The sequence below is a fragment of the Acanthaster planci genome, linkage group LG01 (assembly GCF_054643075.1).
Source record: "Acanthaster planci isolate LZ-2023a linkage group LG01, COTS_SCS, whole genome shotgun sequence".
NCBI classification, from domain to species: domain Eukaryota; kingdom Metazoa; phylum Echinodermata; class Asteroidea; order Valvatida; family Acanthasteridae; genus Acanthaster; species Acanthaster planci.
In genome coordinates this window covers 4348970-4374635 of record NC_141777.1, presented here as the reverse complement: position 1 = coordinate 4374635, position 25666 = coordinate 4348970, and the positions used below count along the sequence as shown (strand labels likewise).

Here is a 25666-nt window from a genome sequence, read left to right as displayed (position 1 = left end):
TGAGATATGATGATTTGTGTGTTTAAATACAACTTCCAGTCAAACTGGAAGTAGAGGTCACATGAGGTCAAGTTATCAATTTTTATCTATAACACACCCCTGACTATGTGCATACCGAATTTGAGTTAAATCGGTCAAATAGTTTACTAGTTATTGGACTGTAAAGAAAGAACATTTGAATTGAGGTCAGTGACCCCTGATGACGTCACGATTACAAAAAGTTTTGCGGCACATCGTCTGATGATGGTTAATTACTATACCAAGTTTGAAATTGATCAGACTTAAAATAATTGCCAAAGTGCCTTGTAGAAAAAAGCAGTGGGGAAAAAAAAGGGGAAAAAAACTTTAACGATTATAATAGCTGTTCCCAATTCAGATTGGGAACAGATTTATACTGGAAATGTGTGACCCATGTTTGTTCCTGTCAAGAACTATCATTCACCAGGTGTCTACTGTGGTCCCTATATCTCTGCAAAACATTTATGAATGTTTCATTTACATGTATTTCCACTTATTTTACAACTGACACCAAGACCAATAAAATGAGATCTAAGCATGTGTAAGCTTTAGAAACCAATTTAGAAATCAGACATCTTATCTGGCTTACTCACACATGCTGTGTGTTCTGTCTGTCCTATTATCATAAGAATCTGCAAAGCCAATGGCAACTTGGTGAGAAACGAACCGTGACCAAAAAGCTGCTGCATCAGGGCAGTAACTTCTCCTTTTACGTCACTGCCTGATGAGCTCATAAAAAATCCTGCACCTTAATTGGTTACTCAATGTCCAAACTTACGCTCTCCGCGCCTCCGCCAGGAGACTAGCATCATCCGTGGCAAGATAAACTCGTCTCTGCTGGACTCGTTGAGTCCTCTCAAGCGTCAGGTAATACTCCTCAACGTGCACCATGTATTCCTGAATACCATGGAATGAGGCCTCTGTCCCCACCTTATCTGTGCGTCTTACATGAACCCTGGCAAAAACATGTTTAATATTGAAGATAAACAACAACCTGTACTATTTTCAATTAGAATTTAAAAACTGCACATCCAGGAAAAGTCATAAACACCTTGGTGTAGTATAAAACAGGTGTATGCTATTGACTATTTTTATGCAGATATTGCATTTCAATAGGAGTCAGTTATTATTATCAAATTTTAAACTGTCTTGGTGTAACCTGGTGCATTTGGATGGCATGGACATGGCTTGATGCTATATGTTTAAAAAAGATGATTAATATAAAAGATTAAGTACACTTTTCAAATAAAACTGAACTACGCATTCAAGAGAATTACCAATTACTATTAGTTTAGTTTGTTATTTGGGTTGTGTGTTTGATTGGTTTTTAAAGGTTGATAAAAATAGCAATCATTGAGTGGCTAATCAAAAGACAGAATCTGTGGAAGAGGTGTTACAAAGCAGAGTATTCCCAAAAAATTGTTTTTCACAAAAAATCTGGGAACCTGAAAAGGATGACAAACGAAGACAGAAAAGTGACTGCCACAGAGTGGTATACTATAAATTTTGAATTTCTATGAATTCGGTAATCGCATAGTTACCATGCTATGTTTAGTCCATGCATGACCATGATGACTGTCTTCCAACAGAAGTTAGGAATAATTTATAAGCTGGACTCAATGCCAACTGCTTCTCAATTTGATGAATTCAGTCACTAATGCATCCCGCGTGGCTGTATAAATGGAACACTGTATTTTTATTGACAATGTCACAGTTTTAACCAAAGTGCATGGACCTCCACAGAATACATTACAACACTGAGCTTTAGGCAAGTGGAATTTAACTTGGAACATATTTATGCTTGACCAATGACAGAGCAAGAAATCAAACCAACAGTATCATAGAGTGATATACTTTAGAAATCTCCAAGAATCTTTCAGGAATAAAATCTTTATTGCCTACCTGTATTACAACAGACTAAATCACACTAACTTACAGCATTTTCCTTTTGAGCAAACCCATCTAAAATGTGCAATGGTGAACTGATATTTTGTGCTCAACTCTACACATTTTGTGACAAAGTTCTAAATAAATGAGACAGGTTTCTGCATTGCCACATAAAAAATCTGTGCATTCTATTCCCCAGATGTATGAACAAGAGTGCACATTTTATATGCTTTATTGTCCTCAGTTTTAAAGTCCTTAGTGATTATTGGCTGTCCTCAGTGGTCAGTCTACTGTCCTCAGTTGTCACTTTTTCTTGTCTCTGTGGTCAGTCTATTGTCCTCAGTTGTCACTTTTTCTTGTCTCTGTGGTCAGTCTATTGTCCTCAGTTGTCAGTTTACACTGTAACTTTGCATGTATGCAGTGCAGTGGCGTAGCTACGGGGGGGATGTGCCCCCCAAGGGAGGCCGAAAACCCCCTACCCCCCCATTTGAAATTTTGAAATGGACAAAAATATATATACCTAGTTCAATTATTTTCATTGCCCCCTGAAAAAAAATGTGAACCCCCAGGTGCCCACTCAACTGTAGCACCCTGGTTACGCCACTGATGCAGTGTGTCCATTGAAAGAAATATCACCACTATTTAGCAAAGAGCTCATTTGTTCTCCTTTAAATCAAACACAAATACTTCTCCACTTTGATTGTTTCAGTTGCTATACTTAGCAATACTATATACATTTGCTGATTGATACACAGATGTTAGATCTTGGTTTATAATCAGTCTGGAAGTGGTCTGGAAAGTTGGGTCATTCCTAAATAAGACTTGATATTGGTGAATTTGACTTTTATAGAGTAAAGTCCCGATATACTACCATAGGTTAGAAAGACTTATCCAGGGATGCCATTGCTGCAGTCCGAGGCATCACACTTGCACATTATTAATCTTGAGGAGTGTATACATTATGGCAAATTACAAGACCCTGTTAGCCCAAAAGGCATTTCACAAGCGAGTACCACCTGTACATAAGTGTGGTAGGCTGGCATTGACAGCTTCTCATTCTGTTTGCTGGATTTACCTTCTATACAAGGCCATCCATCACCCTCAGAGAAGAGTGCAAAATCTTAAAGCAGTACATTTGGCTCCATCACTGGATATGGGCAACTTCGGAATCAATGTAATTGGACACTATTAACATTGAACAAAGCTACGCCTAATGGGCCAATAAGACAACACCTGTCCAAATGGTAGGAGCCTTGAACAAAGGTACATATTGTAACCTGATACTAGAAAGCCTTCTCTTGATGGTGGATTATTTCTATTGATCACGCCCTGCTCTTTTAAAAACCCACCTGGGCCCCTGTTTATTGAGCTACTTAATAAATTTAGCCACCTGGTGCAGCCATAAGCAATACACAGTTGTTGATATTCAGATGGCAATACGAGAACCCTGTAATGCAACCTCCCCTTAACTCCCCCCAAGAAAAAAAAGGAAGGAAAACTCAAAAACAAGAGAAAAGTGAAAAAAGGAGAACAAGGCAGGAATAATTTATCTAGTTTTTGACTGGTAATCTTGCATGCAAATGATTACAAAAAACAAACCCAACAAAAATTTAACAATAAAAAAAAATGCATTTGACTTGTAACATGATAGAAAAGTTCACACTACTTGCAAAAATTAGCTGAGAACAGTCATGAGTAGTAGACATGGACATCAGATAAATTCTGTCTTTGTAAACTGAAACCTTCCAGCACTCAAATCAAATCAGATAGAGAGTGAAAGGTCAAAAATTTCTCACCCAACAATGGGATGCTGGAATCCCATTCGCTGACCAGCAAGCTCCAGTTCTTTGGCCAATCTGGGTTGGGGACGCAGGATATATTTAAGCACCTGACCCATCCACCAGACAAAAGGGTGACCGTGGAGCTTCCTCAGCCTCTCTGAGAGGTCCTCAGGTATGGCTAGAGGCAAGAAGTCAGGCCTTGGGTTCAAGCCATCGACGATGGGCAAATCAATCACCTGTGTCTTCGCCATCTTCTCCATTGAAGCTGTAAGACAGGCCAGCAAAGCATGAATCCATTAATATTAAGTAAATCAACTTGAGGAAAAATTAAGTCTTTTACTAGTTTTTCCAAACAGCTGTTCTTGATTCTTAATAGATCTATCTTCCTGTGTGCTTCACTAATCATACTCAAATATATAAATAAAAGAAAACATCATCACAGTAAAATACCAAGCAAAACAAAGCACACAAGCAATAGGGGCGTTTTACAATAGTGCGCCTCCAAGAGTTTCCAACGCACTGACCAATCACAACGCCCGAAATTTGTCGAGCCTTTCCAAACGCGCATTGGGTTGACAAATTTCGTGCATTGTGATTGGCCAACGCATTGCAAACTCCTGGAGACACACTTTTGTGAAACGCCCGTATTCTGGTACACTTCCATGAATGAGTACAAAGAAAAAATACTACAGTATAATTTTGAGTGTTACAACAGTGCAGTTCTAGTCAAGTGCAATTCTACAAGTGCAAGTACAAGCCTAGAGTATCACCACGTATGGGCATAGTGACCTTTCCTATACTGATAGAGCAATTTTTGCCAAAACTCAAGTTTGAATATCTCAAGTTGGCAACGACGAATTTTAAATCCCATCTGTACAAACGTGTTTTAGAACTTTTAGTTTATGTCTGTAGTCAGGTTTTTTGTAATTTCAAATTTTTGTAACTGAAATTTTTTTTTTCTCCATATGCTGCAAAATGTAAGAAAAGCACCCTGTAACATGGAAACACCCATGCAATCTGTTGCAGGCTGCTAGAACAAGCCTTGTGATTGGTCAGATTGTGCGAGATTGTAATGTAATAGGCTATCCAAATATGGTAACACGCTTGCCACTACAAAAAAGTCCTTGGATTAGTCTTATTAGTCTAAAGATGGCAAGTCAAACAGTAATTAATAGGCAAGTTGGCTGTATGAACTGTTGAGGGTGTTGTTAGTCATCAAGGGTTAACAAAGAAAAAAATAAGGCGACAGTCTTATGAAGCAGCAGTGCATCAATATTTGCTTAGTGCAGCAAAAGGCCTATTCACACTGGACAAATCTCAGGGTTGATGCAGGGTTAAACACTGGCAATGACTCACATTTACAATTTTCAACCCTGTGCCAACCCTGCGTTAACCCCGAGATTGATTTCAAGACAGGTTGAATTCAACCCTGCTCTGGACCAAGGTTGAGATTTTTCAACCCGGGTTGGAAATCGTTTATGCTGATTTCCGGGTTAAACTTGCCCAGATAAACTTGGTTTGAACAAAACCAGGCTGAAACAACGCCAGGTTGAACATGGGTAGAATCATATTTTCAACCCAGGATGGTCATGGGTCACCCAAGGTCGAGTTCAACCCAGGTTGAGAGGCTGCAGTGTGAAAAGACCTAAAAATGGTTTACAAGCCAAAACACCACTGGTGATGCTCACTGACGGCTCTTCACTAACTTCTCTGAACCATGTTAGCTTGGTTAGTATTATTTTATGTCTACTAAAGCACTATGGATCCTAATAACGAAACTGCTGCTATAAGATATGACTCAAGTGTGAACCAAAAGGTGCACTACTTCAATAAGACATGGACAGCAAAATATATTTCACTTTGCTATAAAAGTGATGTCAACTGTGCAGATAACGAACCGAGTATCTCTGTGAGCAAAAAAGTTTAACTGAGGAACAGACTGTTCACAGGCACTCAAACAATAAAAAGTATACAATTTTGTTTATTCATACAAGTACATGACATTGAGGGGCAACAGCACACAAGACATTAAAACGTCAGAGATGTTCCCATTTTGGGGGTAAAACTTAACCGCCGTGGACATACCTGGCCAAAAATCTAGAGATTAATTTTGTTTATCTCACAATGGTGCCACGTTTTGAAAATTGTTGATCTTTGCAGGTGTGGGTACAGAGAATGAATTTGGTATCGACAAAGGAATAAATGCTGATGTTGACAGGCGGTGTTCCTGAAATTCTTGGTATGAAAGCGATCACAACTATTGCCATCAGGCATTGACGATATTGCTGTCACATTTTCAATTATTCAGTTATTGATATACGGTGTAGTAGCTGTCATAATTCATTCCATTCTGGGGCTGCATTTATTAATGGAAATGGGGCACGACAGGATATGACATCAATACAACCCCATTTTTTCCCCTCACCCGTCGATCCCCATTAAATTTCAATCTAGCATACATCAACAAAATTGACTGCTCGAGAAGTGGCGCATAATGGATTTTGCTGTAATGCGAGGGAGTCTGAAGTCTCTCGCTCTCTTTTTTTTCAGACAATTCATCCATCTCTGCCATGAGGATGTGAATACTATGTAGCTACTTGTATGACTCGGTTTATTCCCTCCCAAAAATTTGACTATAGACTTGCTTGCCACACCTGCCACGTGGATCCACGGCAAATACAGATTAATTATGACTAGCAAACACTTTGCCATTGATGTATTAGCTTCATGAAGTACATGTAGTCCTTCTCAAATTGTACACTTTGTAAAATAATCTTTGTCAAGACATTGTATTTTCAGGCGAGTCCTCTCACTTGAAGCTTTTATGTTTTGTAAAATGCTCGGTGTTGAAAGCTGTTGGTTTGGTAGGAAGATCCTAATCCTAGACCCTTGAAAAATCCAATTAAATTTTGTTATTGTCGACAACAATCCTTCAAAAGTCTGCAGCCAATTTGGAGGCTCATTACGGATGTTATTATTATATAATGCAGTTTGTTTCCGACAATCGATAAATGTAGCTGGCATACACATATTTGATTCATGTGAAATACATCTTTTGATTGCTGAAGTCCTCAAAAAAGTCTTTTCGTTACACTGGGTGTGAGAAATTTATGAGAAAGCACTTGCAGACAAGGTAAAGATCCCTGAAGATTTGGGGCTTTCTAAACACTGCTTAACATAGGGCATCAGGAAGTCAGGTTGGTGTAGTGGTACTTTGCTCACCTTCTACATCAGTGACCCAGGTTTAAATCCCACCTGGGCTGATATGTGGATCAAGTTTTTAGTCCTACCAGACCCTGGAATATTTGTGGTCATTACTCTCACCTCTAAAACCGCCCATGCCACTTTGACTTTGACAAAAAATGAGGAAATTCCAATCTTTACGAGACTTTGTACAGTGTGTTTTTCAATTTTCAATGGCAGGAGTGTGAAGTGAAAAACGAGGAAATCAGCTGATCCGAGGAAAAGTTGCAAGCCAGTAAAACTAATCATTTCCTCCCCTATCCTCTGCCCAGGGCCCCAAAAGAGAACAGTCCATTGGTAACTAATAGATCACTTGCACCTGTTAAGCCACATGACCTAGAGTGGGTATCAAACATCAACAAACATGGTGTCCTCCCACAGCAAAGTTGTGTTTTAAGTGTTCCTTACAAGAAATAAAGCCAATTTCTGGTAAAGTACATGTAATTTACATAACAGGTTTTGCCCTTACCCAACGTATAAAGTACATGTACATGTACTCACCACATCAGCAGGATGAGTACTTTACCAACCGTCGGCTTTATTTTTTTGACAAATTACACTTATGACACACTTTGTTAAAGAAGGATGCCATGTTTGTTGGGTCTGTTCTGGACACACTTTGACACAGCCTATATATTGTGCATTAGATTTCTTTTGTCCATTTTTCACTCAACACTGCCCGCAAAAACTGCTTTTTATTTTGGATAATAAAATCTAAATTACTGTCATTTTGCATTTTCATAGATTCTTAACTTGTCTTTGTGTAGTTATTTGTCTTTTAAATTAGGTTAATTGTGTTTTGAATCAGTGTAATTCTTTTCTTCGGTAACTGTTCAGATAGAGATACTTTTTACATTTATTTTTATCTATTGTATCTTAATGTAAAATTGACTGTAATTCAGCCTTTCGGCTGTGAGTTTTTTCAAGTCATTAATAATAATAAAAAAGCATTTCCATAAAGAAGCAATTTTCCAAACTGATTTCCAAAAGTGAAAAGTTAAGAGAACTTTAAGGCATGATACTTTGAAACCTGAGGTGCTGCACAAGCCACGCCCATTATTGGGCTTATGTGCAAATAAGTGTCAAATTATATCTGTTGCCAACAGAAACAAATACCTCATGCACTAATTCTGGCAATCTGATTGGTGGATTGAGTCAGTCCTTTTTCTCTTGTGATGACACTGAGCTGGATGGGACTAGGTGACAAGAGGAGATGGTCATGCTAACACTAACAGAAAAGAAAGGAAATCAGCTACAACACTCCATGCATTTATTCAAATGAGTATGCAATTTACATGCAAATTAAGACCATGCACAAAACTGTCAACAAATCAACAAAATACATTCCTTCCAGAAACTAATTTCCAAAACAAAACACTGCATTTGATAATGTAGGCATGCCAACTTTACTCAGAAGATTCCCCTCCCCCCAAAAAAAGAACAAAAACAGACAATCCCAATTTAGGAGACAACCAACACAGGGTTGGATAATTAAGTTGACAGAGTACCAGTCGAGTGTCCCTGACATTATGGGCTCAAAATCTTTGCCAGCCAATTTTCTTAGTTCAGGTTATCACCTTCATAGTTTCTCTCTTGACTTATTAAAAAATGTAACATTTTGACGTAAACATTCTGACGTCCTGAAACAGTGTACTTACAACCCCATCTGGCCGTACTGGAGCCTCGCCGATCATGACAAGTCTCACTGAGAGGAAGAAAGAACTTCTCCCAGCCTTCGGGAGCATAGCGCCAGCCACGGGACTGCAGAATGAGGGTTCGCTGTGTAGCATAAGCTACAATCATGCAGTAAGCTACATGGTGGACTTGGCATCCGTAGCCACAGCCCTTATTCAGATTGCAGACCACTTTCTGGGCTGTGTTACACTCTGTGGGATTCTGCAGAGTGGGAGAGGATTGAAGCCTTGTGACCAGCGGTGAATCTCACAAAGCTCTAGGCATCATCGCACCTTTTTTTATGATTCACAAATAGTAATAAGCCTTCTGCAAGTTAAATTTGAATAAAATCTGGTACACTGAGTTCTTTTATTTACATGAATATTACAATTTGAACTCTCCATACTAAAGACACTGTTGCTATATCTCGTGATTCAGGGCAAGCTGTTGCTTAGTTGCATAATAGACGCCTTGCACCAATGCATTGTTTTCAATGGCTAAGAAGGGCACAAAGGAACCAGTCCATTCCAGAGATGGTGGTTACTATGAAAAAGCTTGCCCTGAATCACGAAGTATAACGATAGTCTCTTCATTAATCTTCCAATTCAAATTGTTATGTTTATTGTTTCTGTTTATGTATAATCAGACAACCCAGTGTACCACATTTTATTCAAAGTTAACTCGCGAAAGGCTTATTCTAGATGGACCCTGCGAATCCAAGAAATGCACACTGAGCTAGATGCACTGCAAGTTTCATGGTGACAGGGTCAAAGTTACAGTGGGTCTTTGGGTCATCTTACCAAGAAAGACTTTTGTAAATAGAATGAGATGAATAAGTTGCAACAATGAGTGAAATCAATGATTAAAAGAAGCTGACTTTCCAAGGATTGAAAACAGACAATTTCACTAAACTGGTCCACAATCTGCATAATCATGATTGCTAGAGGCAAGTACCGGTAATGAAAAAAATGTTCTGTTTTGTCTCAACCATCCATACCTGTAAATACTGAAACCTCCTCTGCACCAAATCACTCAATGACTTTGCCTCTTTGGTTCTCCATATTGTCTTGTTATCTACCCTGCTCAAGTTGTAAATATCTACAATGATGGACCTGCGTGTATGAACAAAAAGAACAAAAATTAAGAGAGAAAAAATAAAAAACCAGGGAAAAAGTCAATTTATTCAAAATATTATTGTATTTTTCCTTACTTATCCACTGGAAAAATAACAGTGCAGCTTTCACTGGCCTGAAAGTGATTTTAACTGTTGCAAGCAACAGCATGATCACAGTTGACTCGGTGGAAAGAAATCCAAACACAGCTGGGAAATAAATAAAATATCTGGAGGCAGAGGTCGTGTCATGCAGTAGGACTTTTTTTAAAAAGCAAAACCACTTAAAAATGCTCAGTTCATTTTTGTCCAGGGTTAATACTTTTAAATATAACAGCACATGCACATGTTCTGGTACGTGTATGCATTTGATATGGTATAATTATGATGATTCCAAACTCTTTACATATAGGTATCTTTAAATCATTTATATGTTCCTTTGAAAGACCAAGAGATTTGTCATTACAAGACCCAGAAAGGATTTCTTACTTTCTAATGTGTGTATCTTTATTCAAATCAATCATTCCCTCCTTTTCGAGATTTGAGCTTGTCTTCACGAGATCAGTAAATGAAAGAATTGTGACTGCATGGAAATATTCTGATGTATCTATCTTCTTTACATTTGAAAAGCAGCATTTTTATAGAATTCATTATAGTTGATGAAGAAATGCCCTGTCAACTTGGACCAGGCAAGTTGGCTCATCAAACTAATAAACAAGGTGTCCAAATTTTTCTTTATTGATCCTTTCTGTCTGCTTCTGAATATTAAATTCCATACATTTGGGAATGAACATGTACATGTACTTCAAACATCAACAGTAGTTTTAGACAACGCAAATATTCAATGATTGAGAATATTTCCTTGGCACACCAATGGTACATATACAGCATTTCCGGTTCGTCTCACAGTTTCATAGGATTCATTATGCACCTGATCTGTACAGATCTGATGCACAAGGCTGTCACTGGACTTGTGAACGGAGTATTTCTGTATGCTGTCCTGTCCAAATCTTTATTGAATTCTCCACTTCATAAGGCCCCTCTACGTGAAGCATCCCATCCCAGGTCGTCTGTTTGCATACAAATCTCTGAACACCCCTTGAGATTCATTAAGAGAACCATTCTACAAGCACTGTGAACCAAGTTCTGTGAAATTTAATTTTACAGAACTTGGTACTGGCACTCATCAAGAACAGTATTTTTTCAGAATTCAAAATAAATTCAAGAAGATCTCCTTCAAGAAGATCACACACTGATTTCCCCTGCCTGTTTAGAACTTGATATACCCCAATACCCGAACACTGAGTTCAAATTACAGCACATTTCCTAACAATGTACAGAATGGGTTTTGAAAAGATGGAGATTACCATAGCAGTTTTGACAAGTACCAGTATGTAAACTACCAATGTCAAATTCAACATGAATATATTTATAAAAAATCCCTTGACAAGCATTTATCATAAGTGGATTTGGATAATTCTGTAATTTGGTATCATTTCAAGGATACTGCATGTACATGTACTGTAAATACCAGTAGAGTACATGTCAAGACCTCTAAACATTTCAATTTGATATTTTCAAAGGCAAATACCCGTAGAATCATGTTGCAGACATGTCGCTTTTATTCTCAATACAAAGTATGCTCCTGGACCTATGACAGAATTTTTTAATAGTGCCCTGGACCTCTTGGCACTTGTTTTTTAATACCTGTCACCTGGACATTTGAAGCAATACTACAATAACAAGCAAACTAATTACAAGAACACCGAGTCCAAATCCTGGATGAGTGTGCCTACCTGTAGAAATCGATGCTGTATGAACTGATCATTGATTCATTATGCTGAGAGGTATTTTCACGTCTGCATGGCTCTTACTGTGAGTCAACACAATCAACAGTACATGTACACTTACCAGCAACATACTGAAGACAGGTAGCCATTACAACAGGACATTAGCGAGTTAATATGATTATGCATGTACATGTATAAGAAACGGTACTTGTTGTTTACAGGGTCCCTTGAAAAATGTGTGATTAATTTTAGCATCGTGATAACAAAGATCCTCCAACCCATGGCAAAAGGATTCACTGCACTGGTACAGGTACATTTACAAGAATTTCATGAATTCCAGGCCAGAGAGTTGGGTTAAATTACAATTTATTACTGTAAGTCTATCAACAATAACTCACTGTGGAGCAAACTGCAAATCAATGTTTGAGGGAAAAACCCAGGGAAAGCTTACAATTCCATACATTCTTGGTACAGTGCAGCAATTAGTGTTAGTACATGTACATCACAGAGCAAAGACCAAGAGTAATTGAAGAGCATATCCAAGTCCAGTGTGTATAATCAATAAATGTTCTTTTCATTTGCCGGTAGCTCTTCACTAAAAATGCATACATGTACAGTACATGTATGTGTCTAAGATTGGTTTTATCATGACTTCTACTATACCTTATGGACTGTTTGCCTGATAGAGCCCGTCTTTGAGTACTGGTAGTTTTCAACCAATGATAAAACTACATATCAACCACAGTATGGATTTAAATACCCCGTACTTCCCCGAATCCACATGAAATTTAACTCCTACTTTCATATGAAGAGATTATAGTACAGAGCACACAAGGAGGTAAAATTGACAAACAAAATCTCAGAGAAAAGTATCAGTTATCACATCTGATGGACTTCTACATGAAAAAAGATACACCGACAGGTACAAATGGCAATGAAAGTATGATGGATTGGTTCAAACAAGTACAGAATGCAAAAGGGTCCTAGTCGTACTGTAATGGACCTTATGTTTGGCTTGTCCACTCTCATCCCAACACGGAGGCCCCTATCCTGTACTTGGTCATGTGTTCAGACTGCTCCATCAGCCTTTATACCCTTATATTTTGTATTCACAGTCCATTATTTGAAGTCCATTCCAATTTCCAGCTTTACATTCAACCAATACCCTGGCATGTAATTTGATGTACATGTACTCTTCATGTTAATATGTCAACACCTGAGAACAGCATCACAAGTTTCTGAGTGGTACGTACACGTACATGTAGCTCGTACATTTTATAATACCACTTCTGTACATTTCCCAATCATAGTAAAGTCTAAAATCTGTTTGTTTAGGGCACCACCAACACAAGTGGTGTTACTGTAAGTGTCTGACCTACATGTACATGAAATGGTATTTCTTTCGCCAAATGGCAAAATACACCCTACGGGAAAAAAAAAAGATCGTAATGATGCCAAAAATTGTAACTGATATTTTAAGAGTGTATTCCAAGAAAATGTAAATTTATTTACAAAACCAAAACAAATACGGTACCAGTACATTGTATGCTCATCAGTTCCAACATGTTAGCCTTGAAAATTTGTTCATATTTACACTGGTAAAACAGTTCACATTCATGTTAAGTAATGGCCGCTTAGAACAGCACCAATACACCGATCTCTAATTTACGTTTCCCCTTCTCCAAAATATGACTCTCATAACCTTTGACTTATTAATTATCTGTAAAATGAGTTATCCCTAAAATGTGAACTGTGATGTCAGTATAGTGTAACATGCATGAATTTGACCACAGCGAATACGGCCGTTTCACAACAGTGCGCCATCAAAAGTTTGCAACGAGTTGGCCAATCATAATGTGCGAAATTTGTCGACCCAATGCGCATTTGGAAAGGGCCGACAAATTTTGCACGTTATGATTGGCCAATGTATTGCAAACTATTGTGAATCCCCCGTACTGAGGTATTGTCTATGCCATGGCATGCCATTTAAAGTAGAGGTTATGAGGCAAGAAATGCCAGTAGATTTCAATGTATACAATGTAATGTAACTGTACTGATACCGGTCCCAACAAGTCAAGATATGGAAAGATTACAATCAAATTTTAATCCAAATGCTGAATGTTTTTTTCTTTCTGGACTATAAAATACAAATATCCAGACTGAAAATTTACAGAAATTAAATTTTACAGGAAAACAATAAAAGTTTAAAGCATTGCCCCCAAAATGGACACAATGAATGCGAGCTGGACATGACACCTTGCACTGAATATTCTTGATTCATTCCTATAAATAGACACACATTACAATGTTACAAATTTCAATTCTCAATAATGCCTTGTATTTAATGTAACTTTGTACATATGCCTTATTTGGTCTGCATACATTACAATTTTCATGCATTTCAATCCTCAGGCAACAAGAATCCATAATTTTTTTGCCACACTGAAAGCTGTTCATGAATATAAAGGTGGGAGAACGCAAGGAAAACATGGTTAATTTCCTCTGCCTGGGGCAATGCAACTATTGATGTGGACATAATTGAGCTGAAGTGATCACTGGCTCACCCCCCTCTGGTACAGGTACATGACCGGGATAAGAAATGATCCAATTAAAGACTACTACCAGCTTTATCGACCGTCACCGTCACAGTGATAGTACTGTAGCTGTTAATTATGATTAAATATACCAATAAGTGTTTCTTTTTTTCTGTTGCGAATATTAATTAGGAGCTACTTCAATGTTCTGTGCTGACGAGGCATAAATGTACAGCTCCTTGATCAATATTCCCCATCTGTTTTGGTTTTTTTTGTCTCTATAAGTGAAGCTGAATATCTTCAGTAAGCTAATGACTTTTTTCTAACGTACCGGTACATTGGCATCTGGAAAAGCATTCAGCATTTGAACTACGTGTACATGTATGAGGGCTGCATGCATGAAATTTATGCCACACGGATGTACAGATGTAATGTATATCATTACTTTGAAATGGAGGATGTCAGATTTGAATTAATATTTTTATCTTTCCGAGCATTGATTATAACTTAATCTTTGTGAATACAAAAGTCTTTTGTCTGTCCATCTTGCTGTATGGCATGGACACCATAAATGTTCAGAACCAAGTAAACACAAGAATTAACATCCCACTTGACAAAAATCTGTTTTGAATTGTAAATTATGCACTATACAACAGTTGCAAATTAATTGGAAATACAGTATTTTTGTAATAAGTTGGACGTTTAGATAAAGTAGAAGATGCAACATCACATTCCCCCTGCTCATCAGGCACATAAGGCAAAATCCCCACATACTAATCAATAAGTATTCAGCTCAGAGAGAACAAACAGCTCCAGCTTTCACACAATCAATGAACACTGAACACTGAGGCAACTTGCTCCTCCCCCCCATGGTGCAAGTGGATTAATGATTTTATGATGTACGTGTACACATGGACATTTTTTATATTTGTTGTACTTAGAAATTAGAAAAATACATGTAATGTCAATATTTGTTACGTCCTCACCTCTGTTGGTGACCAGCGTCCTCCATCATCTGATCCACTTTCTCTTTCACTTTCTCACTGGTACTCAGCATTTTTACCTTCTGAAGTTCAGCCTTGAGGTAGTACCAGATTTCCACCACGCCATTGTGAATGCGTCTGAGGAGTTTCTCCTGCTGTACGCTAGGGCTGTTGCTGATGCAGGAATACCGTGCTTCTGCTGCTACATCTGCAGAAGAAATAAATTTCAGACAATTTAGACGAATCTGCCTTTCATGTCTCAATGTTGTGGCTGGAAATAAAGCATGCAGTGCATGTACGCTGTGTTTGGCTAGTTCATGCCAGAATCAATTACAATTAATTCATGACATGCAATCAGAGTCACAGTTTCAGATTTTGCAGAATCAATTCCCTCTTATTGATTAAATTAATTCTGTTTCCTAGATTCCAGAAGGTGGCAACAAATACAGGAGAGCTACAGAGGTCTGTGTCTGATTTTGTGTGCTACTCACAAATACTTGCATTATTTTTCAGAATAGTTTTAAGATATGGAATGAATCCTACTGAACAGAGATAGATTAAATGTCTCAATGAATTCTAGTGAGCGATTAACGAGTATGCATGAAAACTCTGTATCAATTAGGTCTATGTATTTGTGGGTATTTTTTGGAATGGGTACCCATTTCTCTTTCTGTGAAGAAAGGAGAGGATTCTTTCACCTGATGTAAAAGGATATTTATGCACATGACAGGAGCACAAAGGTAAGGTTTTAAGCAAGCCTCAAATAGGCATGTTCATACTGGACTTGGAGTTGTAGCCATTTAAATTAAATTCCCCAGACAGCAAAGGAGTCACTTCTGAAGAAGCTCAGAAGAAGCGGAGTTTTTGAGTTACTTTCCCATCTACCACGTCTGTAACTTGGGGTTTGAATCCAACCTTGGCCGGCAGGAGGATTGAGCTTCCAGCCCTCCCTAAATCTCACGGTTTCCTCCATATGTTTTGTATTCCGTGGCTTTTCCACCAAGCTCATCAACTTGTCAGTTCTTCACGGCAGCTTGCAAGCTACAGTACCAGAAGCATTATTCAGAACTCCTTCATTTTGTTAAACACTGATAGTGAAATGTACCGGCACATGTAAATAATGACACAGAAATGTCGATGGATTCTTAAATATTAATGCTTTCTTTAGTTACACCATCGGCCTGTTCCACCGCTGAGGATAATTGGTATTTTTGGAGCGGTCTGTTGGATATTGGGGGACTTTGAACCAATGGATGTTGCTGGAATTGGGCTGAGAAAGGAGATCTGTCAGAAAAATTGAGATACCCCCCCCAAGACTTTGTCCTGTTCCAATGGCGCAATAATTGCAATCCATCACAATCACAAAGAGTAACAAACAAAGCTGACTGAGGGCTGTTCAAATGGCACTTATGGCTGTCTGTTTGGTAAAGACAAATTTCTGTTTGCATTTTCTTAAAGTGAACACTGCATGGCAGTCCCAATGCCGTGGAAAGATTCATGTATTCCTTTAGTGCAGTTACACTGGTAGGTACCAGAACATTCACAAGGGGCCAACAGGGTTTGTATTTTTTACCTAGCCTCAAATCATTTGGTGTGAGCAGACATATTTTGCTTAATTTTTATAGATGCGTAATTGAATCTTGTCTGACCGGCTCTATTATTGTCTGGTTCAATGCTACTCCTAAGTCTGAAATTGATAGATTGGATCGGGTGGTTAAAAATGCATCACACATAATAGGAGTTAAGTTGGATGACATGAAATCGATTTATGATAGGAGAATAAGGAAGTGTGTTCAAAATATTGTTCAAATATATGCAACATCCAGTAAATGAGTTCTTCCGTGTGATGACTTCAGGAAGGAGGATGAGATGAACGGGTGCATAAACCGTTTCAAAAACAGTGTTATGCCATCAGCCCTGCATGTTTTAAAATAATGGGAAGTATTGATCATTTAGAAACAGATTCACAACATTATTTGTCTGGGGTTTAAATGGGATTTTATGAAATGAGTATGTGTATAGCAATTGTAAAGTTTGTTTTAATCTCTGTGGTAATTAGTTTAATTAGTTTAATTGTATGGTATTTTTAATGGAGTAATTTGTATGTTTATGCGAGTCCAACATTACAAATTCCTTTGACTGTTTTTCTTTTAATCATTGGTTGAATGAATCAATCTTTAATCTATTGTATAAATCAACATAACCAATGAAACTGCTCATAAATTGTGTATGAAATGGCCAAAGAAAACCCACACCAACAACAGTTTTGTCAAATCAAGACTGGTTTACTGTCTTCATTCCTTGATTACAGGAGAGCAGTAAGTCCCTCGTTAATTCACAAAGTTCAACATGAACTGTGGTTCTCCGTGATATTCACTGCCAGGAATCAACCTAGACAAACTCTGGAAAAGAAAGATCATCTACAAGTAGCTGTGTGAGATCAAAAAACAGGAAGTTCCATGCAACCTGAGTTAAAAATTCATTTACATGTACATGTACATCTTCAAGAACATGGAAACCCTCTTTGTGCATTCCTGGTGATACCCAGTATAGCTCTGTAGGATTATACATTTCTTCTCATTCAAAATTTGATGAAGGTTTAATTGAAGAAGCTTTTCCCTTTCGTCTATGTTACATTTGATTTTCTAGACTTGAATTTCTTGTATATACACATGTAAATTCTTTATGTTTGAGTATGGAGTTTGTTCAACTGTAAACATAAAAACCATACTTTCCATTTTTCTATCCACATTTTTTCTGATGCAAACAAATTTAGGGTTCTGAATAACCCTAACAGTCTTCAGTGCTTGAGCAACAGGTGGATTGATGCATTTACAGAGAAATCGTTTAAAAATCACATTTTAATATAATATTAGCAACACACACAAAGTCAAAAATACAACAGAAATTTATACAATTTTTTGTTTTTCTCTCCACATCAAGAACTGATCTTGCATCATCATGGTATAATTATCCTTAATGCTTTTTGATGACAGAAACATGAGAATACAAGGTCGCACGGGGCTAATGCTGAATCAACAACCTCCTTCTGGCTAGTCCCAATTTCATAACCACTCAACCACTCAGCTATCCAGGGTCTCTGTGATTGGAATCTAATATACCATCATCACCAGCAATGACAGATGGTAGAATCTGATTGCTGATTCATGGCCAAGAAGCAAATCAAGCTGTAATAATGACTTACCCCCACGGTAGCTGTCTCTCTGTATGCCATCTTTATTCAGCTTTTCTAGTATGTTATTAGCTTGGGCAAGTTTTTCTTGTAAGATGAGTGCTTGGTTGTCTTCAACGTCGGTAGCTCTGAATTCAACCAGGTCCCTGTCAAAAGAAGGGAAAAGGTCAAATAATTATTCAAATATTGACAATATGGTGGAAAACATCCAAGATTTGCATAGTAATTCTCATACTTCCAATAGATAAATGTGCATTATTAGGTAAACGCTAGAACTGTTTTCATTGATTCACAGTAATAGGGGTACTTTCTCGGGAAAAACAAGGGTTGCTGTAAGCATGAGGGGATCCCTAGTTAGGTCACGGAATTAGAACAAAGCACTGAGGCTCATATTTGCAAACAGTACACCAGACCACCCTGAGTTGAAGTGCACCCCCAAGCGGCAAAAGAAAGACAGATGGTAGTAAGATTTCCAAGCGGGCTCTTGCACGCATCCTGTGTGTACGCAAAGACCATACATTAAGGAATAAATTCATTAAGCGTACTCAGCGTGGTCTGCGTCAAACGTGCCACTGATCCCATTATAAACACACCCTCTTTTAGTCCGCTCGGAGTGGACTGGGTGGTAAATAAAGGCTACCTTCAGAGTGTTTACAAAACTTTGCAATTTGGCTCATTTTTGTGAAATATCGGTGTCACCAACAGCTGTTTTCTGCTTGATAAGAACATTTCAGGTGGAATGAATTTACAGGTGGTAAGCGTTATTCCTATATTCAAATTTACGTTAACTTTTCGATAATATGAAAGGATAACTACACCTTGAAATTCCCCAGCCACTGGCAAGAATTATCAAATCTATGTACCGGTACAGTACATGTACCTGAGTTGTTGCGCCTGCTTGCGTAGTTCATCATTCTGCCTCCTCATACGATGCAGCTCTTTGGACAACTGGTTCAGCTCCAGGGCGGCCCCACTTTTGAACTCTCCCCCTTGCCCTGCCCCCTCCTCCCAATGGGGGAACAGTGTGCCGCTCAGGAAGACAAGACTGGCCAGCCACAGAACGGAGACCGTCAAACCCAGCTTGACAGTGGTCTTCATGACAGGACGAGTGCAGTGGGTGACAACGACGGATGGTGAAAGATAGATGTTGCTGTGTCACCGATGTTGGACGAAGCCGAGCATGGATGAAGGGTCAAGGGTGACTACCAGTACACAGAACATCGTCATCTCAATGTAATGCTGGAATTGAAAATCAGCTAAATTTAGACATACTGTGCAGGTGAAACATTACAGTTTGACATGACACTTGCAATTCTTGTACATTTGTACACTTCACAACCATCCTCCACCTTTTCCAAGGGGAAAACAAAGTCTTCAGGATAAAAAAAAGATACACACTTTCTACAGAACCATTCTCAGCAAAAGCACTGATGAACCAATCAATTAAATGACTTTAATTTTGTCAGCTACCTGCAGAACAATCACGTGTGTAGTGTACAATACCGTACATTACACTGCATACCTGTATAAATTGGCTCATATATACCTGTACATTTCACTTTCAGGAAGCATGCATAACATTATCAGAGGCATTCAAAAGGCAATGTCCCATATCACAGCAATCAGCGATAACATGTGCATGTAAATGTATGAACGGGTTGACGTTTAAGGTTATGTACACATAACGTACTGTCCTTTCCCATTCCTTCATGCCCCTCTCCTATTTTTTGGCTATTTTCAATCTGCCACGGCTACATGCCAATAGAGCAAGTATGCATATCCTGCTTGAAAACCAGGAAGTTGCTAGTACAGACCTATGATATTGTTCATATTACAACATGGATACCACGCAAAATCTGAAATTTCTGAAAGGTGAAAATAATGACCAATAAATAAGGATATGTATCTGAATTTCGAAAAATGCAAGTGAATTGCAGACATCTTGCCTCAAACAAAGATCTTTCCATTTTGGATTCACTGTGATATTTTTCACAAAGATTCAGCAATACGGCTATGAGCATGGACATGGTCGGGTTGCAAAGTGGTAACATACATGTACATGATGCAACTCTCTACACAATACTTTTGTTTTCCAAAAATAAACTTCTGCCAAATTTTAATCTTACACGTAGCTCAGTTTACAAGCTATACCAGAGAGTCTCATGCACGTGTACCAGTAGATCCCAAATCCCTTATGGTTAGAACAAAGAAAATGATCACCAAGTGTCCATTCTGTAGTGCAGCCTACTGTATGGAATTCAGCCTCCATGGTATGTGCATTAGAACATGGTCACTGAAAACTTCCCTTCTAATTATGTTCATCACACATCTTCCTATTCATATTTATTTCAAGTTATGTTACTACATGTAATTAACAATTTACCTTTTACTTGATAAAAACATTTTTTTACATACATGTACATTGTATTGTCATGGTCCTTCATCATAGCAGTTTAATAATTGATTAGGTTATCCCCATTCTAAAGCAAACAATACATACATGTATATGTACATGAACGTATTTACACAAACATTGACAAGAATATTGTTTTGAAAAATCTGCGTTCCATTTTCCACTTTCTTTATGTCCATCTACAATTTGTCCATCTTAATGTGTTTGGATGCTGGCTGTTTAGTGTATGGCATGTAGACATTTTGGTTAATCATGAAATACAGTATGTGCTTCACCAGTCTTAAATGTGCCTTTAAGACCGATTCAGGAGAACAGACGCGACTATCGCATTGTCAGCACTTGTTCTCCTCAGCAAGGACTTAAACGTTAGTTTATTCCCATTCATAAATACTGTACCTTTTTATTCAGAGAGTCAACATATGATGGATTTCCAACAATACTCTTCTAACATTTTACTTTCATTTTCCCAAACAACCCCGTCCATTTTACGGTACAGCATATTCCTTTTGAAAGTTGTCCAACCGAATTTCCTCGTATATTGACTTGGCATGCGCATGGCATGTTCAGCGTGTTGCATCACACGCACACTCATGATCAACAGGGACGGAGTGTACCAGCGCATGTTTTACACAGCGGGCATTATCACTTCTCAGTGGGCATTATCAAATGTTAATATATGGTCAAGTTGCACGCTGTTGAATAGTGAGACTGTCTGAGGTATTTCTGAATATGTGCCTGGTCAGTCTTAAATCTGCGGATCAGGCATTAGTCACATTGATTTTCCTGAGCCGGTCTGCAGACCAAGCACATACGCAAAGTATCTATTCCCATTCATAAATACTGTTTTAGTCAGAGAGTCAAAAGAAGTCAACATACAATAAATTTACAGAGGATTTTGTTCAAGAATTTTAGTTTCACATTCCCGAACATCCCCGTCCATTTTACATGTACATGTATGTTATACTCCTTGTGCAAGTGGTCCCAAAGAATCTCCTGATATGGGCTAGTGTGTGTGTGGTGCGTTCCGCATGCTGCAATACACACAGAATCTTGATCAATAGGGATGGATCAAACTGTCTTGTATCCAGATGCAGCGGACATTATCAAATCGCAGCGGGCATTATCAAATGTTAATACGTGGTCACGTTGCTTGTTGTTGATTAGAGAAACTGCCTGAAATGTTTCCAAATCAATTTCAAAATAACTATTCTATTTATCATTTTATTGTGATTTTGAACAGACTGGCTCTAGAGAGTGTGCAATGCAAGGACAATATTATTGCCAGGACGGATTGTTCATCAAGTTAACAACTGATACACCTGTGTCTATCAGGGTATTAAAAACACAGACAGCATGTACTATAATGGCCTTGAGACAAATGCCGCTGTCCACCTGAATGTTTAGTGCTTCATAAAAATTTATGAACGATTAAACGGAAAAAATATGTAGGTTGCTATAAAGCACACTAAATAACGCACTTCTTTACCATGAGGTTTAACATTTCCATCTATTAGTAAGATGGCAAGAACAGCTGTTCTGGAAATGACAAGGTATTAGAAAGTTTGATTTAAAAGTTATCTGTTTGAGTCCCACTAAACAAAATTCATATCAAACTACATCTACACGTATGCTGCTGACATACAAGAGATGCCAAAATCCATGGCAACAATGGATGTAGGCTCTCCATTACAAAATACGGTATTTGGGGGACTTGGTAGCGAGGAACCGAAATTTGTTTGGGAAGACAAAAAGTCTCAAATTTGCATGACTGCCGTCACTTTTTTAAAGCATTATGTAACAACGTGATATTTAACATATCCCGGTATTTACAAACATATTTATTACATTCACAAGTTGTTGAGTTCACACTGCAACAAGCCCATTTAAACCCAACTCATCACACTAAAAGTGGGTCTCTGCTATACAAATCCCTTTGTCAAACTGTACATTTCAGACATTTCGTCTGTAACACTGAAATTTCAGACAATCTAGGGCAATCTCTTCAAGACATCGAGCAAAAGGTACACCATGTGCATTTCAGTCAGGGAAATAAATACAACTGTCAAACTAGAAATCGCTGTATCTGTGTGGTTTCGGCCTTGATGACATCATATTTTTGCTCATAAACATGTAATTTCACATGGGCGCCAAAATCACGAACTGCACCAAAATGTCCTTAAAACAGCACAGTAAAACTTGAAAATCAAGTCAAATGTTTCACAAATGGGCATTTATAACAAATGTCTAGACACAATAATACTGTGACTCTTATCCCAGAAAAAAAAATAATTAAGTACCAGTGCAATAACAAATCAACATGATCTGCCCAACATGTCGTTATGACTGCATCCAAGCAAACACACACAGTTAGGTGCCTATCCCTTAAAGTCCAACATGTCTGAAATCTCTTCTATAAAGTCTGGGATGTGTCTGAAAGGTGTCTGAATTCAGACCTCCACTGTCAAACAGGTACATATATGTAAATGGTGATCGAAATGAATTGGCAGGGCAAAATACGCAAGAAACAATGAAACTCAAAAACTGGTATCTGATTCCACTACTACTGTCATGTGTTAATGTGAAGATCTATGACATGTATGATTCAATTGGAAATATTACTATTTGAAAATATGCATTAGTTTCCCTCAAATTCCCTCAACTGAGTTCTTTCATTAACCATAATTTAATCCATTCATTTAGTCATAAATTCTTCAACAATAGTATGGGTACATGGTTCATCAGCTATCCTCTACCCCTTTCTTCTTTTATCTTCCTTTAAACAGAATTTTATTTCACTTTTTCCTTTACAACAATGCAATGGGTTTACCCATTTTTAACTGTCAAAGAGACACACATTACAGGTGCATAAAAAGGTAGACAAAAAGATCAGGAAAATCTGACAATTTTCTAAGAATGACGCAGGGCTTTATACACTTACCTGAGCACCATTTTCTCTGGTCAGGTTTACCAGTGAGGGGAAATCACTTTAATTCAGACAAATGAAGTGTCACCGACCAACACAGTTTGGATAAAAATTAGTGGACACTCAACTTTGTTCTCACTCAACACTCAACATCTGTTTCTTGTAGTCCAACAATGCTGGCAGTTCAGGTTTGCACATAGATCCTTTTCTTGTCACTATGTTATCACACACTCAGCATTCTGATGTCAATTCAAACTCCTGCAGGATGAGCACAAGGCTATACTAGTTTTCACATCATTGTCCACATAAAGTCAACCAAAACCCGGCCTGTTGCAAGTTTCTTGGTTGAAATGGCAGGTGCTAAAAGTGAATTATTATTGGTGTTCCAAAATTTCACTGACAGTCACACTTAAGCAGAGTCAAGCCGATCAGGACCCGACAACTCACCATTGTCCACAATTCCAATTGTCTTCTCAGTTTGTGTACTGCTCATAAAGTTTGGTACAGTCTTGAAGAATTTGAAGACGAACTGGTGTGCTTCTCAACAGTTAAAAAACAGGTGTCACTGGCTTGGCTGATGAATGGTCACTTTAATCAAGTTACATAACGGTATCTCTGAAAGTTCATTGGTCACACAGTATTTGGTCATGATACAGCCAACTGTGTCACATTTTCTGTCTAATGCAACCTTATACATAGACTTGCCAATTTTCTGTTTTCAGTTTTAATTTCCGCGATGACTTTAGTGTAATGTTTTCACCACACGCAGCTGTCCACAAATTGCAAGTTTATCCTGTAGTGAAACCAACTGCAAGTTTCACTAAGCTGAAAAGCCACAAAAAGCCACAACACAATAAATTCAAATACCACATGAAGTCTTGAAATGAACTACAGCCGTACTTCAGATATCACTTGAATCTAGAAAGATGATTCCCTCTAGAGTGTGGTTGAGCCATCAACAAATCACGCCAAGAGGATTAATTGCAAATGGCAGAAACTCTAATTTCGGAGCCAATGACAACCTGATGAGCACGCACCAAAGTCACACTTTAAAGCTCCTGCACTGAAGACCTACATGTACAGTGTACATGTAATAGAAGTGCAGTCCTACAAGGCACAGCCGAGACCTGCTTTTGTCTCTTTTCCGTGGCAAACAATTTACCCCACTGCCTCATAACAGGATTGGAGAAAACCCCACGGATAGGCGGCCAAGCGTAACCAATGGCTAGATGGGAGGAATATTGATCTCTTGGCTAGACTAAATACCCCCCCCCCCATGTGTTGGCATATATGATGACACTAATTTCTGGGAAGGGCTTTGTCCTGGCCCAATGCACATGGTCAAAACAATAGTGACACCTACCGCTACATGTAGCTGATCTTCTCTCACAACAAACCAATTAACTTAAAACCAACAAGTCTTTCATAAATGAATTGCTATGGCAACATGCAATGTCATGTAAGCCCAGCAACCCAAGGAGTCATGCTTTTCTTTCCATTCACAGAGATCATCACTTGCCTGCATTCATTTTCAGCCTCTAAGCAATGAATGCACTCTTCACGCATTTTTGTACCGACAGCCGCTGCCCACTTCTTTTAGCAAAAGGAATCCAGCATGTTAGATTGTTACAGTACATGAATTCTTAACCATGCCCATCACTACACTGAATAGAATATGACAAAGTTACCCTTTACCAAAAGGCCAAGGCTCATTGACATGTACATGTACGTACCTGCAGACCTGCAGACCGTAGTATGACTGTATGTATGCATACACATACATACATGTGCATGTCCTATAGCACCTGGCCTATCAGTACTAAACACAGGTGGGAATGGTAATTAGAATCTGACCTACATGTACAATTAGCTTATATGTACCATGTACTAGTACAATAGAACCTGTGATTCACTTAAGATGCTGATGAAAGCACATTATCGTTGACCTGAAAGTCAACTGATCTGAAATTAGTTTCTTTTACTACATTTTTCCTGCATAATTCCTGAAGACACAAATCCTCATACCAGTGCATCATCCCGTGATCAAATCTTGTATGCCCATACAAATAGCTTGACAGGTACTGCTCTGTTTTAAGGAAGAATTCTATGCTGGAAT

At 38.3% G+C, this 25666-nt stretch overlaps 1 protein-coding gene across 4 annotated transcripts in view; it reads right to left on the bottom strand.

Annotated features, from left to right (window-relative positions):
• The window catches only part of fut8 (fucosyltransferase 8), a 47924-nt gene that overhangs the window by 7834 nt on the left and 14424 nt on the right, over nucleotides 1-25666 (bottom strand). For 2 of the 4 annotated variants that reach the window (XM_022251279.2, XM_022251280.2), the window contains 7 exons: nucleotides 19095-19453; nucleotides 18227-18360; nucleotides 15025-15229; nucleotides 9601-9715; nucleotides 8588-8825; nucleotides 3702-3951; nucleotides 797-973 (listed from right to left, as the gene is read on the bottom strand). In XM_022251279.2, coding sequence (XP_022106971.2) covers nucleotides 797-973; nucleotides 3702-3951; nucleotides 8588-8825; nucleotides 9601-9715; nucleotides 15025-15229; nucleotides 18227-18360; nucleotides 19095-19312 — 1337 coding nt within the window. In that variant the 5' untranslated portion in view covers nucleotides 19313-19453. Of the gene's footprint in view, nucleotides 1-796; nucleotides 974-3701; nucleotides 3952-8587; nucleotides 8826-9600; nucleotides 9716-15024; nucleotides 15230-18226; nucleotides 18361-19094; nucleotides 19454-19612; nucleotides 19636-23565; nucleotides 23911-25666 lie in introns of those variants that run through there. The other 2 variants (XM_022251281.2, XM_022251284.2) reach the window with 2 other exon arrangements.